This window comes from Martes martes (genome assembly GCF_963455335.1).
Source record: "Martes martes genome assembly, chromosome: 4".
Classification (NCBI taxonomy): domain Eukaryota; kingdom Metazoa; phylum Chordata; class Mammalia; order Carnivora; family Mustelidae; genus Martes; species Martes martes.
Window position 1 is genome coordinate 42,939,352 of NC_137891.1, and position 16,467 is coordinate 42,955,818.

Here is a 16,467-nt window from a genome sequence, read left to right on the forward strand (position 1 = left end):
CAACACAATCCCCTCAGTTAGTGCTGTGTGTCAGTTTTTAATAAAAAAAAAAAAAAAGGTTAATTGTCTTTTTGTTTAAAAGAGAAATGATTAATCTTTTGAAATTTTCTTCTAATTTCACATGAAATTTTATTCATCTTTTAAATTATCTCCATGACATGATATTTCTAAAAGCATTAGTTAGGGGTTATTTTCTTTCTTTATTTTACAGTTAGTTACCTGATGATTGTCTCTTATAGTAAGAGCATTTTCTGTAATTTTCCACCAAGGCATTATGTCACTCACTTTTATCTCTTCCAAAGTGGTGTTTTGGTTTTGGGTTTTTTAAAGAAAGATATTGGGTAGCAAAATCCTTTTGTGGCACAATATAATGAGCAACTATAAGTTAGAATTTGAGAAATGTGCAGCCATTCATTTATTAATATATACACATTCTCTTTATTTGCCCTTATAATTTTTATTATTTTAATTTGAGGAAATGACTGTCTTAGTATCAAATAAATCTACCTTATAACACAATTACTTAGTATCTTTTTATAAACAATGCAGAACTTGCTTATCTTTTTTTGAGAAAAAAGTTTTTTTTAGATTTCATTTATGATTCAATGTATGTACAGAAGAGTTTCTGACATCTGAACATAGCTCCTTTTGAATAAGCTAGCATATCATTTTGATTTGTATACCTGTGAAAAACAAAAACCTTAACTTTAAACATTGGTTATTTCGCTTGAAAAATTATATGAAGAGCCCATTAAAATGATATGAAACTTTTTAGAATCAGAACCATAGATGTGTTTTACATTTCAAATCTGGCATACTAATTAGTTTGCCCTGTCAAACTTTGATTGCCTTGTCATTTTAGCATAGGATTTTAAATAACGAAGTTTCTTTCAGCAATTGCCATTTAATGCTGTTTAATTTCCCCAGTGAGTGATTTTATCCATATTGATAATGTCAGAGAAGCAACTAAGGACTAATGAACATCAAACATGTTTGACTCTTATCTAGTTGATTCAGGATGACCATAATATTATAGTATTTTATCACTTTATTGCTTATTTTTAGAATGAATCATAGTTATGCTCTTAAAATAATTTAAATCTATAGAAAATATGAACAGCTGGATGGAATAGAAAAATACCAGCCATGACAACATTGAACAGAGAAGAAAGAGGTCTGGGATCACATTCCTCTTTACTCTTCCTGTTGCCATGATCTAGCAAAGTCTAAGCTGACATATTTGCAAAAGCAATTATAACATTACCTCACAGGGTTTTCAGAAGAGTTAAATAATACCACAAAAACAGTTAACATTGTACCCAGGACATTGAAGTCACTTATTAATTGTCAGCTGATTGAGAAAACACTTCTTTGAATTAGCCATTACTGATTTGTACAAATAAGACTCCCCTTGGTTGTTTGTCATTGGCCTTAAGATCCCCCACTTCAACTTAGTCAGCATTGTGTTATTATATTGCATATTATAAAATGTTCTCAGTTTTGCTGTGGAGATACTGATATTGCTCTTGTAAAGTTTTCAAAGTATTATCTAATTTATTTATTTATTTATTTGATGGACAGAGATCATAAGTAGGCAGGGAGGCAGGCATTGAGAGAGGAGGAAGCAGGCTGTCCTCAGAGCAGAGAGCCCGATGTGGGGCTCGATCCCAGGAGCCTGGGATCATGACCTGAGCCAAAGGCAGAGGTTTTAACCCACTGAGCCACCCGGGTGCCCCCAAAGTATTATCTAATTTTAATACACTTCTTATATAGGTTATCTAAATCTTAATCCTTCATTATCTGTTTAGAAATGCCTTAAATATTACAATGTTGTGGAACCTATAGAAAGAATATTACAATGTTGTAGAACCTATAGAAAGAAAGATGACCAAGGCATGATCACCTGGGAGCAATTTATACAAGAAATAACTTCCAGATTTCAATACCATAAAAATCAACAATATTGACTGGGATATCTACGACTGGAGAGGTAAAGAATACACAATATAGTCTTTATGCTCAAAGACCTTTAGTGCCTTTTTGTAAACATATGTTTAGTAATTAAAAATGTTTTGGGAGAACAGTACTGATTCAGAATAAGATGTGAATATCAGGGGCGCCTGGGTGGCTCAGTGGATTAAAGCCTCTGCCTTTGGCTTAGGTCATGATCTCAGAGTCCTGGGATTGAGCCCCGCATTGGGCTCTTTGCTCAGTGGGGAGCCTGCTTTCTCCTCTCCCTCTCTCTCTGCCTACTTGTGATCTCTGTCTGTCAAACAAACAAATCTTAAAAAAAAAAAAAAAAAAGATGTGAGTATCATTGTTCCAAAATCTAGAACTAATTTCTGGTTATTGAAGGTATTTTATTTGCTATGTCTCACTAATGTAAATAAAATCTTGTATTTTAAGACCCAGTAATGAGAGCTACCTAAAAAATATTTGCACAACCAATATTTCCTATTTGGTTGCTGTTCAGTTAGATTATTTTTTAAGAATTATGACTTCATTAAATATTTTTTAGAATGTAAATACCCATGTTTCCTAGTATTTAGAAGAAAAAAGATAATTCATATTTGTTAATTAATTAGTTATTTGAAAGGTATACTCTAATAAAAGAATAAATATCAAAAATTTAATTTATCTGTTACATAAGTAAAATATTCAAGTGTCAAACAGATCCTGCTAACAACCTCTTGGGATGAGCCATCTGGAAATGTTATTTTTCTTCTTTTTTGTGATTTTGGATGTAAAACTAAAAATGGCCAGGGAGTGGGGGGTCATAAATGCCTAGAGCTCTCTAAGTTATGATTAGTGTCACCAGCATCCTGAAAGCAGTATTTTCAAATTTTATCATTGTTTTAGCCCTCTATACATCCAGTCCCCACAATGTTCATCTCCTCAACAGAACAGGGATTTTTTTTTAATGATGCTGTTCTTCCCCATTCAGTACTCTTTAGCCCTACCTCCTCCACCATATAGCCAGTAGATCTAATTGAATTAATGGATCCTCTGAAGTTGTATTCTATGAGTGTTCTCTGCTTTCTACCCTTAAAACCCATTTTCATGCCTCTGGATATCCTGAAAATGTACATTGAAGATGATAGAGAGTTTTTTGAAGGGACAAGGAGCAGTTGAAAACCAGCAGTTAGAGGTGATTATCAAATGAGATGTGGACGATGGCCTCCAATCAAGAGTAAAAACTTTATTCCTGCTTTAAGCTTGTATGAATGGTGACTGCTGTTGAACAGTTTTGTTGTCCACTATACAGAACAGATGGAGTTTGCAGTTGTGTGTCACTTGTTTATTACATCCTCTTAAAATTAGTAGCTGTGTAACCAGATGGGTCTGGGAGCACAGCTGTGGATATAAGAATATAAATGAAACCTGTCTGATGCTGCCATGCCCTTTTGAGATGCCAAAGTGTTCCAACTGCAACAAAGAAAAACTCACTTTCATTGACATTATATTGATGTATTAGATTTTTTAAAAAATCTTATAAAAATTGATGACACTGAGTCTATCAGCCCCCTGATTTTTATCAATATTTACTTCTGTAGTTTGAAAATCTAAATAAATGTACATTTGATGCTAAATATATAAATTGCCCATTTGTAATTTCAACATCCAGGTAAAAATTTCCTGTTGCTTATAAACCAAATTCATTTTAATGTTTTTTAAAGTTTATTAGATGGCATATGTTGAATTAGTAACTTTACATTCTGATGAAATGTAAAATATATTCATATAAATGCAAATAAATTGCTTCTCCATAAAACAATGCCAGGAATGAGTGTGATACACAATTGAAAATTAGAAAGATATATTAGCCTCTTTAGGTTATGGAACTGGCACTAGTTGCTCTTTTTTTTTTTTTTAATCTCTTTAGCCAAATGATATGTTAATATTGAGAATACTCCTGTTGGTGTGTGTGTATACTACATACTATATACTATATACTTCATTTATATATGAAGTTTATGGACTTCTTAGGCGATAATAGGATTTTTGCCATAATATATGTAGTAAATTTTTTGGCTACTAGTTTAACATAATTAATATAACCTATATCAAATAACCAAATGAAATATTCAGAATAACCCTTCACAATTCTGATAAATTATACTATGTCTTGCTTCATGAACTGAGAGTCCTCAGTTTTGTTCCCCCACATTATAAACTATAGAATTTAGAGTTTAAATTTAGTTTTAACAAAATAATATTTAATAAAGACTTACAGAGACATAATTTAGAAACTGGCTATAATAGCAGTTTCTTCCTATTAGAAAAAGAAAGATAAATGTTTTAAAATCTGTGTCCTAAAGCTATAACTAATAACAAATGAATTGAAGCAACAAATAAAGTTAAACATACTCAAATAGAGAACAGAGGAACTGTGTAGGCACAAACTACACTGCTTGCACCCAACATCTTGATATCCAAACTGTGTAAATATATCAAAATTATATAGTTAAATTTTATTATTAGAAATTTTACTATTACAAATTATATAGAAATAATAATAGAAATGAGTCATCCACTGATGTCCTTATCATTGCAGTCGGTATTGTCAAGTACAAAATAAATTGCTTTACTAAATGACAAGAAGGGTTAAACAAAAAAATGTGATTAATTAGGTTCAATTATTCCAGATGATGGAATTATATCGCTATTTTCTCTGATGAAACTTATAACATTAACCAATCTCTTTTCATCAATTTCAAACATACTTTTTTTTTCCCCCTTCCTTAGGAAGTTGGCCTCGTACTAGCAGCTATATTGGCCCTCCTACTGGCTTTCTATGCTTTCTTTTATCTCAGACTGTCCACAGATGTTGACCCTGATCTGGAACGAGATGAAGATTAGCTGAACAGCAATCAATGCATTAAAGGGAAATAATTTTATAAAAGCATTTCTTGGGACCAACACTTTCTAAAATACTGAAACTGGAACATCTTGAATTTTTTCTGCTGGTATTTTCAGTTTTCAGAAATATCTTTTTAAATAGTTACATAGGATATCAAAAAAAGAAACTTACCTAGCAATGTAGTATAATGTATGCTACCGGATACTTTTATAAATCTTTCTACTTTGACAGGCAACCTATTCATGGTGCGCTTAGATTAAATGGAAAACAGATCCTAAATTCTTCGGATGTCTTAGCCAATTTATGTGTATAACTCCGTCACTTCAGATTACTAAATCTATTTTTGTTCCGTATACATCGTAAGTAAAAGTATATATCCTCATTTACAGAAACATTCTCAAATCACATTCCGAGCCTAAGAAGGAATGAAAAGTCATGGGAAATTTTTCATTTTACAAAGAAGCCCTGCTTTCTTTCCAGACATATTTTATATCATTAGAGAGACTATCTGCCATACATCTACAGTAATCTTTTTCCTTCTTTGCCAACTGTTCAGCGCACATGTGCTCCATCAGAAATGGCACCTGGATGACAGAAGCTCAAAGAGTCACATATGTCTGTAAAATAGAGTTCCTTTCCTCTTGGGCTGTCTGAACTGGTGTAAATAGAAAGTTCAGTTGGTCTTGATTTTAATTAACATATTATTGTATTAATATAAATTTGGAATTCTATTTTAATTATGTTGTTCTGGCTGCTTGCAATATCAGTTTGCCCTTCTTGTTAGGGAGGTATGTAACAATCTGTCATTTAGTTGTGCAGTTGTTGTTATTGTTGTTGTTGTTTTCACACAACAGTAACGGAAGTCCTACTACTCAGAATAATTTTCTTGGGTTGCCTCCTAAACCTAAACAATACAAAGTTGGTTTACAAAATTACATTTTGTCTCTTGAGAGTTAATCAATTACAACTGTTTTGTGAAAAATAAATAATAGATGAAAATACATGTCTCATATTACTTGCATTTCTAATTTTTTTGTTTACATAAGTTTTTAAGATATTTTGCATTTGTTGGAGTATAACAATCAATATATTCAATATTTTTACCAGTAATGGATTTTTTAAAAATATTTTTAGAACACATGAATACATAAAGCTTAGAAAATGGGAAAATATGTGTCCACATCAGAGTTGTTAGCTACTATCTTATATAAAGAAGTATAAAAAATTAGTAGTTAGAAACAAATGCACAAAGTGCTTTATATCATATACATTGTATTTATGAAGAGCAAATAAAATGTAAAGATTGTTTCCATATTTTTCCAGAGAAGAAAGCTTTGATGAATACACTCAATGTTCTGTGAGACTTTTGCAAATAGTTGAATATGACTGTGTAGCTTTATGTTCTGTAGAATTTTTCCAAGTAGCATAATTTATTTCATCAATGTGAAAACAGCTCAAAGTTCCCATATCCTCACAGATCATTTATGCCAAACATCTGAGGGCAAAATTTAGCCAGTGTTATTTACTGGATTCTACCCCTTGAAATCACAAACTCATGAGACAGACCAAGAGTTCTTACACACTCACCACAGCAGACCAATCCAAGTGGCATTTTTAGGAAAGGTTGCAGCATTTAATGCCATGTGGTATGTCTGTTCGTGAAGTGGGTGGCAAGGGAATATCCAAGCTGGCATTTTGGATATGATGGGCCTTTTTCTTTCCTGAGTGACATGCCACATGTCAAGAAATACTGCTTTTCCCCCACTCCTATCACATTTACGTGAACAATTTTCATTTAGTTATTTTACCTCCCATATGGTGTTAAAAACAGTCATATTAAATAAAGATTATTTCTAATTTCAGTAGTAATTTAAATGAGAAGATATGTAATAATTGTTTATTAGATACCTATCCAAGTGAAATATAACAGAATTTATAGTATTTAAAATAGATGAATATACTCTTGGAAATGTCTGAAAATTCATTACCCTGAGAAAAAAATGTTACTGTTCCCTTCTGTTCTTGAGGTGTTCTCTTGAGGAAAAAGGTTGTTTCTGATAGTAGTAAGTATTAATCTATACATGGCATAATTATAAGCTAGTATGATTACCTCATTTTATCGATACCTTCAATATCTGGCCAGTCCATTTGTGTAATTGACTTATGGTGGCTCCAGAAAATCATAAGTCCCAAAGGTCCAACTCTGATTTTAATAAATAGTGGGTAAACTGAGACAATATATGTTTATACAACACTGTTTTCATGAAATGCACATTTTTCAAATTCACATTAACTGGGAAGTGGCCTGTAGAGAAATCCCAGATTGAAATCTGGTTTGAATCTTTGAAGCTAGAGAGGTGATATCTGGCCTACATTTTCAGGGGACCACACTTCTAAATAGTGAGTGGTGTTTGGCATAAATCTAAGACTAGCACCAGACACAAATTTTAGGCACGGGTTTTTCTCCTCCAGTAATTCACTGCTCAGAGTAATTCAGAAGATGAAAACAGAAAAATTATAATGACTTTTCAGAATGTTAGAATTTATTTGCTAACTATACTCTGCAGGATAAATTTCAGCTAATGCAGCAGACTTTACATACAACCTATGGAATACTGTGAATGAAGCTTGAAGAGTTGCTGGTTCTTATTTTGAATGCAAAATAAACATATAGAGATTTATTGAGAGGAGATATTGTAAAACTATAACCTCACGCAGGATTTCTTTTAAAACAAATGAACAAAAAGCCTATCATTGTGCCAGTATAGAGTTTGTTGTTTTAAGGTGACAAGTACTTGAAGATTTTCTGTCTTTTTAATTTTTCCAAAATACTTCTACCCCAACCAATGATTGCAAGATCATGAAAGTATGTTCTTATTCATTTCTGTAATTCCAGTAGTGTAGTGATCTGCACATATTTAATAAATGCATGTCAAAATTTAAGTTAATTTCTTTTAGTATTCTCAGAGTCTGGTACAGTTGCTGCATGTAACAGATGATCAAAAATTATTTGCATTTAATAAATAAAACTTAGAAATCACTATATTGATCAACTCAACATTTAGCATTTATGACCATTGAATGTCCTGGGACAAATATATGTTTCATCCTGTTCCTTTTTAAGATCAAGACAACTAGTGTTAAATTTGCTGTAGAACAGAAACATTGCTGTTTTCTGGGTAATCAAATATGCTATTTTTATCTTAGTATTGTTGAAAACCACACTCAGTGTTTTTAATTTAACTTATTATACATCCTCACTCCCAACAAAAATAAAACTAAATTTTCATTATAATGCTTACATTTATGTGAATACTAAAGCACTGTATTTTCCAGATTCTAAAATGATATAGTCGGTGATAATTCAGTAGAGTAAGTTTTGATTTATTTAGATGGGCTTCAGAAATTAAACTTAGAGAATTTTCATGTATTTCATCCCTAATGTAAGGTTGTTGAGCCAGAGACTAGACTATCTAAGCTATGTACACTTACCTTGGGCTTCTCTGGGGAGATTCCTACCATTTCTCCCTTAGCGGCACTGCCTGCCTTTATTAGAATTGCTCCAATGCAGCCTGGATAGAATGTATGTTTGCTAGATTTTGTTCCACTGACATCATATCAAGAATCAGTGCAACCCACAGTAAAACAAAACAAAACAAAACAAAACAAAAAAACCCACAAAAAACCTAGCAGAAGAATTCAGTGCCAACAGAAATATTCTTAGTATTTTATTTTGTATTTTAGCAATGCAACTAGGTATAAAGGGGACCGGGAGAGTCACTCAAAGAACTATAACAGTGTGGAAATATCCATAGTGGGCCAGTAAATTCATTTAAAACAATTGAACTGCTGCCCTATTCAGCAGAGTGCCTCATTCTTAAATAATTTTTTTTTATCCTTAGCAACAGACATGAAATCCTTATTTCAAGAAAAATAAGATACTTTACATGCCAAAAGATTTTTTGATGACAGTACTCCCTCCTATTCTTCATTTTTTAAAACAACAACCAAATTGGTGGGGAGGCAGCCAAAATTTGAGGTACCAATGCCTCTCGAACAGATGTCGCACCATTATTTTTTAGCTCGTTTAGATGAATAAACATGTTAAACTGTGAAGTATTACATTTTAGATTTTTTCATTAAAAAAAGAGACAATCTGTTTACTGTCCTAATTGAGACAACAATCCTTGTGGTTGCCAGTTTTGGCAGTCATAACAATGAACTATAAATATTTGAACCAACCAAGTAAATGGTGACTATAAAGGCTATAGCATGTGTAAAGTTCTGTTTTCATGGGCACCCATCTTAGTATGCCTTTTTTTTTTTTTCTGACTTCTTCAAATACAATTGTGTAAATCTGAAGTTTCATGGTAAGCCTAAAAGAAATTGATTTCAATATCTAATTTCGTTCTAGTTTATTATCCTTTTTAGCGTTCAACTACCCATCTGCTTGTAACAAATTGCTTCTGCAGTTGCTCTACTGAATGTGACAAGGCAGGTCTTTATTGCATTGCCTTCTCTGTACATCCTAGGATAACACAAAAAATCAGGGCTTTTTTTTTCTGTTTTTTTTTTTCTTTATTTATAAAGTGAGATTAAAGACATTGTAAGTCTCCTAAATTGCAGCAACTAGTTTTTTAAGAGTAGGTTTTATAAATAAACCATGTCGAGATAGAATTCTGGCTGTAATGTCCATGAGACGCAGGTCACAGTCTTAGCTGCAATAGGATGTTTTGCATGAAGCACTGGCATGTGAGAAGTTGATAGATCAAAGAGAAGTAATCTAGACACAAACAATCATTTATTATGCTAGTTCCCAAATATTGGTGATCCAGATAGCGAACGCCCTTGTAGGCATTTTCGAGTACCATTGCTTCCTTTTCTACCCTTCACATTCTCCTTTATCTGCCCCAATTCTAAACTCTAGGCAATCTCTAACATTTCCTTTTTCAGTTTGTATGAACCTCACTTGTATGTTAAGTCGCACTTAACTATGTACTTACCATATTAACTGCCTCCACTCTTTTTACTTAGAATCAAGACTATTTTCCCACTCTCATTCCTCACCCCTTTCTTTTTCTTAATCACTGGCCACATGCATTACACAAAACTAGAGATAAGAGTGTAATGAACCTCAGTGTACCCATCACCTAGAGTCAACAATTACCAATATTTTCCCACTCTTTTGTTTCCCCATTTGTTTGTTTGGTTTTTTTTTTTGTAACCTGAGATATTTTAAAACAAACCTCAAATAAGGTGACATTTTACCTATAAATATCTCAGTATACATCTCTGACAAGAACTTTCATTTTTTGTTTGTTATTTGTTGTTTTTTTCTTGCATTACCAAGAAGCTATTATTACAGCTAATAGGACTAGTTATTTCTTCAAATCATTTAATACCAAGTCCATATTAGAATGTCCCAAATTTCTTCAAGATACCTATTTATAATAGGCTTTGAATCAAGATCTGTACTACATTTTATTGTAAGCCTCTTAAATTTCTTTTATTCTATAGCAAACCTCTTTTTCTTTAATGCCACTGATTTGTTGAAGAAACCACAATATTTGTCTTCTTGGATTTCTAATATTTTAAACTTGACTATTTTCATTTTGTTATGTATTTTATACCTCTATTTTTCATATTTTTTGTAAAGTAGGAGTTAGATCTTAGGCTAGATTAGATCCAGGTAATTCCGTTATTGTTATTTGCTTATTTTTACGGCAACAGTATGTCATAGTACTTAATGAGATACATCACTTCTGGTTGTCTCATTTATAATGATGGTGAAATTTGCCAATGGGTTCATGTGCTAGTAACCCCTTTCCCTCCAAAATCAACATTTTGCCTAGGACTTTTAGCATCTGTTTATAATTATTCCCTAGATCTATTATCTCATTTGACAATTTTTGACATTACAAAATGACAATTTTTAAAAATTTTACTTATTTTTTTTTTCAAGAGTAAGAGAGTGTGTGCACAAGTGAGATGGAGGGGTGGGATAGGAGAGGGAGAGAGAGAATCGTAAGCAGACTCCATGCCCGGCACAGAGCTTGCCCTAGGACTTTGTCTCAGGACCCCCATATCATGACCTGACTTGAAATCAAGAGGCAGATGCTTAACTGACTGAACCACCCAGGAGCCCCAGAATGACAATTTTCTATCAGTCCTTCAGCATTTAAGTGAAATTATTAAAACAAAACAAAACAAAAAACCGAGAAATGTAATCAGCTATTCGGTTGATTAAAATATGGCTCATAAGAGGAAAGGAAGGATGAATACTTGAATACTTGAATCTTTGCCTTTACCAAATTTCAGAGTAATAGGTTAGCACTCTTTAATAATGACCAATGGAGATTTGCCATTGTTGTTCCTGTTGTAGCTTTTATTACCACTATAAAGCCATAGATTTTATATATGTAATGTGTGTTTCAACCCATTGCAATCATCATTCTTTTTAGTACTGAAATACAAATTCCAGTACCATGTTCTACATTAAAGATATTATCATTAAAATCATGAAAGTTTTAGGGGCACCTGGGTGGCTCAGTGGGTTAAGCCTCTGCCTTCAGCTTGGGTCATGATCTCAGGGTCCTGGGATGGAGCCCCACATCAGGCTCTCTGCTCAGCAGGGATCCTGCTTCCTCCTCTCTCTCTGCCTGCCTCTCTGCCAACTTGTGAACTCTCTCTGTGACAAATAAATAAATAAAATCTTAAAAAAAAATCATGAAAGTTTTATGCTTTTATATGATTTCACGTTTTTCCAAAAATAATGGCCAATGCAATCATACTTTTTAAAACAGTTAGAATAAGTAGGAAATGTGGGAAAAGACTATAGATTGCAGATTATATGATTAACTGGAAAACTAATAAGATATTGAGTAAGATTTATATAACATGGCCCATTAGAAAACTATGTGAAAATTAATAGCTCTATCTAATAATTGCAATAGTTAACTAAATATCATAATATACAAAATATATCTTATAATCACAATCAAAACTATGAATTGTCTAGAAAAAAACGAGCAAGAACTATCAAGAGTCTTCATTGGAAAAAAGACCTTACAGAGTAAGATAATCAAACTTTAATAAAAAAGAGACCAACTGTCTCCCTGGATGAGACGATTCGATATTGTACAAATTTAAACTTTTTTCTAAATTGGAAACAGAAAAGAGAACTTTAATCCACTAGATATTAAAGTGTATTATAAAGTTATAATAATTAAAATAATCTTACAGTCAGGGAAAGTAGACAAAGCAATAAAATGTGCAGTCTGGAAATAGATCCAAATATAAATATTCACTTAATGTAGCCTGTAAGTCATGAAGGTGGAAAGATAGATTACTTATTAAATATATTAAAACAATTGAGTATCCATTTGGAAATTAAAAGATGCCTATACCATGACTTAAAACAAGATTAATTTCTGATGGAATTTATTATTTCTAAATGAAAAAAACCCATAAAAATTATTAGAAGAAACTACAGCATTTTTAAAATCTCTTAGTATAGAAATTATTTCTAGGCATTGATTCATGAGTCAGAAATCATAAAGGAAATACTGTTGGATTATAACACATTAAATTAAAATCTAACACACAACCCAGCACTCGGTGTTAATTAAAGATGTGAGGAAACAGTCTCTTTCATACACTGCTTGGGGGAATGGTAATCTCACACGCTTCTGGAAGGCACTATTGCAGTGTACTTTAAAAGTCTAAAATTTCATATATCCTTTAGTTGCTTCCATATCTCTTTAGAAATTCTTTCAAGATAATAATGCCTGTCATGTGAAGAAATGCACAAAGTATTTTAACCACAGCTTTGTTCATAACCTCAAAAAACCTGAAAGTGATGAGAGTGTCCAACATAAGGGTCTTTTTAAACAAGTTGTGTTACATCTATTAAATAAAGTGTGATGGAATCATTAAAATAATATATAGTTATGCCTATTGATATGGAGAAAGGTGAAGAAGCACTTAAAAATAGGATACACATGATAGGATTCTGTTTGGCTTGAATGTATGTTTGTGTGTGTTTATGTGCATGTGGACACGTGAGTGCACATGTGTATAATTGAAGAATATTTAGGAAGAAGTAAAAACTATTTCTGGATATTAGATTATAAGTGATTTTTACTTCTTTCTATTGAGTGAATCAACCTCCACTCTATAGAGAGGACTGGAAAGACAAGTGTTTTAGTGAGCTATATCATGAGCTCAGACAACTGGTAAATTTGTCCATTTTTTTCCATTATGTTCTTCTATTTTTCATTCACTTAATAACTGTTAAGCACCTTTATCAGGTATTGATAAGTCGTCTATCAAATTCCTCATCTATACACAATGTAAGCAGTATAGAAAAAGGCAGTTCAGATTTTTTCACAGTGAGAAATTCAAAATGTTTCAGAAAGGAACTGGTATTTAAGTTTATTCATTTTCATTCAAAAAGTATTTATTGAGCATTTGCCACATGGCAGAACTGTACTTGACCCTTGCAAAAAAATCCATGAACATTTCGAACAAGAAAGAAAAAATAGTACTCTTGCCCTCATGACATATGACATGAGAGATGGTGATAGTTTCATCAAAGAAAAAAAGAGGGTGAAAAAGGTATTCCAAGTGAGAGAAAAGCCAATGAAAGTGTACAAAGACAACATACTAGTTCTTGGCCCGTATGTGGTATAGTGGTATAGGAAGGTTGTTAGGTCCCTTTGTGCTCATTGTTAACATTCTTTCCTTCCTCTGCCTAAAACCATTTTCTTTTATTTAATCTGGAAAATGCCTACATATCTATCCTTCAAGTTTTATTTATTCCCAGATAAATCCCCAGACTTTCCCCACAGAAGCCCCCAACCCTGCCCACCCAGTGCTAAGTCAGGTGCTTCTTCTCTTCCATGGAATCTATTCCATGATTATCCATTTATGTGTCTCTTAACTGGAACCTGAGGTCTTTAAGGAAGGAACTCTGGGTTTTATTGCTTTATCTCAAATGCCAAGCGCTGCACTAGACTCATGGTTTATTCCACAGTAAATGTGTTTGAATAAGTACTAGACCTCATTCCCATAGAACAGGCTTTCTCAACTTCAGCATTATTGACATTTGGGGCCAGCTAATTCTTTGTGTGGCAATCTTGCATGTTGCAGGATATTTAGATGCTGATATGCAACTAGACGCTGGTAGCACCTCCTCCTGTCCTTGTTATAGTTGGAGGAGGTCATCAAGGGGATGTGACCCCTGGTTGACCCTTGAGCTGGCTGGCGGGGGGGGGGGGGGGGATGATAATAGGTGGAGGCCCCTCAGGCCAGCCCCTGTCTTTGGAATGTACTTCTGCCCCCAGCAAGTTTTCACCACTGGAAGCCTTCATTTTCAAGGTGGCAACTTCGACAGAGCCATGTGGGCAGTATACTGACTGAATCCAGGTAAGGCCTCTTTAGCAATTTTGTAGATTTCATACCACTGTCCAGATAAGCCTTGTGTTTATTCCCTTGCTTATTAGACCGGCCTTTTTCCTTCAGCTCCCCTTGCCAGCTGTGTCTGGGGGCCTGTTTCAGATTTCACTGGAGAAGCTGCCGAGTTATGACAACCAAAAATGTCTCCAGACATAGCAAAGTGTTCCCTGGGGTCCGAAGGATTCCCAGCTGTACCCCTGAGAACCACCACTGCCTTAGAACTATGAAAAACACAGTTGCATCGAGAACAGGGTGGAAATGGGGAGGTATGGGACCGGACTTCTGAGTTACTTTAAGTCTTTTTCCAGAGGCATTTATTTTTTAACTCCAAACACTCCCAGCTGTATACAAATTGTTGACTCAAATCTTATAGTCATTCTGGTGGGTGACTGGCAGGGGGAGTGCACAAGAGATGTCTGAACTTGAGCCACCCATCTGCTGCCCAAATCCCTGGTGCGTTTGTTTTCTCAAAGGAAAGGGAGAAGGACTTTAAGATATCTATGTTATCAAACAATCTAGAATTCCTTAAAAGATTTTATTTATTTATTTGACAGAGAGAGACACAGCGAGAGAGGGAACACAAGCAGGGGGAGTGGGAGAGAGAGAAACAGGCTTCCCACAGAGCTGGGAGCCCAATATGGGGCTCCATCCCAGGACCTGGGATCATGACCTGAGCTGAAGGCACACGCTCAATGACTGAGCCACCCAGGCGCCCCACAATCTAGAATTTCTTTTTTTCAAGACATTTTAAACACATTGTAAGACAAAACTCCTAAAGCAGAAAAGGATGGGTCTTCCACCTCCTATTATTTATTTATTTATTCATTTACTGCTAACAACACACATTTGGTGCAGCCAGACGTTTTATATGTAGGTAATAGCTCAATAATGAGCCTTAGAAACAGATACATAATTCTTGGAGTAATCAGAAACTTTCAATGTATAAATTCTTTTTCATGGAAGTAGGGTTTGATCCCCATTTTCTCTATTTTTGAATGTGAAATGACTCCTAATTTAAAAAAGCACTTATATGCACATGTATATTTTGAGAGAGATGAATGGAATAAATGCCCATGTAACTAGTACCCAGGTTACTGACATTTCATATTGTCTGGCTGTTTTACATTTGCCTTTTTGAAGAGTGTATAAAGATGTTTCACTTTAAAATTTTCGTTTTCCTGATCATTTTTATTGTTTCACCATTAGTTTTACTGTTGATTCTCTTAAACTATCTAAGGATTCTCTGCTGTCGTCTGTAAGTGGATACTTCATGCTGTTCTTATCCAATCCTTATTGTTGGGGTTTTCCCTCTAAACCAATAATTATTTAATAGAAATTTTAAAAGTATATGTGTCTACAGGTAGAATAGCCTGTTATTTAAATTTTAATTTTTAAGTTCAAATTTTACTGCACAGTAATCAGTGTTGCTTGCATTATTCCTTTTATGGAACTTGCTCCTGTTTTCTATTTGACCTAATATATACTTACTTTTTGTGAGGGATTCATGTACACTTTAAAAAGTGGTATATTCTATTATAGTATTATGTTCAATATTAGTACACAAAATTTACCTTATGCTGTACATATCTTCAACTTACTTGTTTTCCATCCATTTGACTTGCTTTATGCTGAGACTGGTACATAAAAGGTTTTTTTTTTTAATTAGGTATTTATTTGTTCTTGCATCTGTTGTAGTATTTGCTTTTGAACACGGTTGCTCTGTTATTTAGCATATTGATATTCATAGCTACTATATCTTTATTGTGAGTTTTGACTTTCAGCATTATAGAGTATTTTTGGTACTTTTTGGCTTGAATTCTACTTTTTTTTTTTTTTTAAATATCCATACTGATATGGGAAACAAAGGCAGAAGGAAATGTAGATAAAATTAAATGTCCTTATAACCTGCTGCCTATTGACAAATACTTGAGGCAGGCAGAATATAATCTTCCTCCAGGAAGCTCCCAATTTGTCTTAATGTTAATGCCTTGCTAGAGGGAAAAACAACTTGGTTTGACAATAGCAAGGCCTCTAGTATCTGGTGAGTCTTCTTTACACATGAAAATCCCTTTGGAACTTCCCTTATCTTTATGTTCCCCCCCCACCCCAAAATATGTAATCAGTTGCCCCTCCTAACCCTAGTGCAGCAG

General features: G+C 33.6%; 1 protein-coding gene across 2 annotated transcripts in view; it reads left to right on the forward strand.

The window, feature by feature from the left end:
• Window positions 1-5,870, forward strand: part of TRIQK (triple QxxK/R motif containing) — a 93,994-nt gene extending 88,124 nt beyond the window's left edge. The window contains exon 5 of one of the 2 annotated variants that reach the window (XM_080802245.1): window positions 4,747-5,838. In XM_080802245.1, the coding sequence (XP_080658371.1) occupies window positions 4,747-4,860 (114 nt within the window). In that variant the 3' untranslated portion in view covers window positions 4,861-5,838. Of the gene's footprint in view, window positions 1-4,746 lie in introns of both variants that reach the window. The other variant, XM_080802244.1, reaches the window with a different exon arrangement.
• The last annotated feature ends 10,597 nt before the right edge of the window (window positions 5,871-16,467 follow it).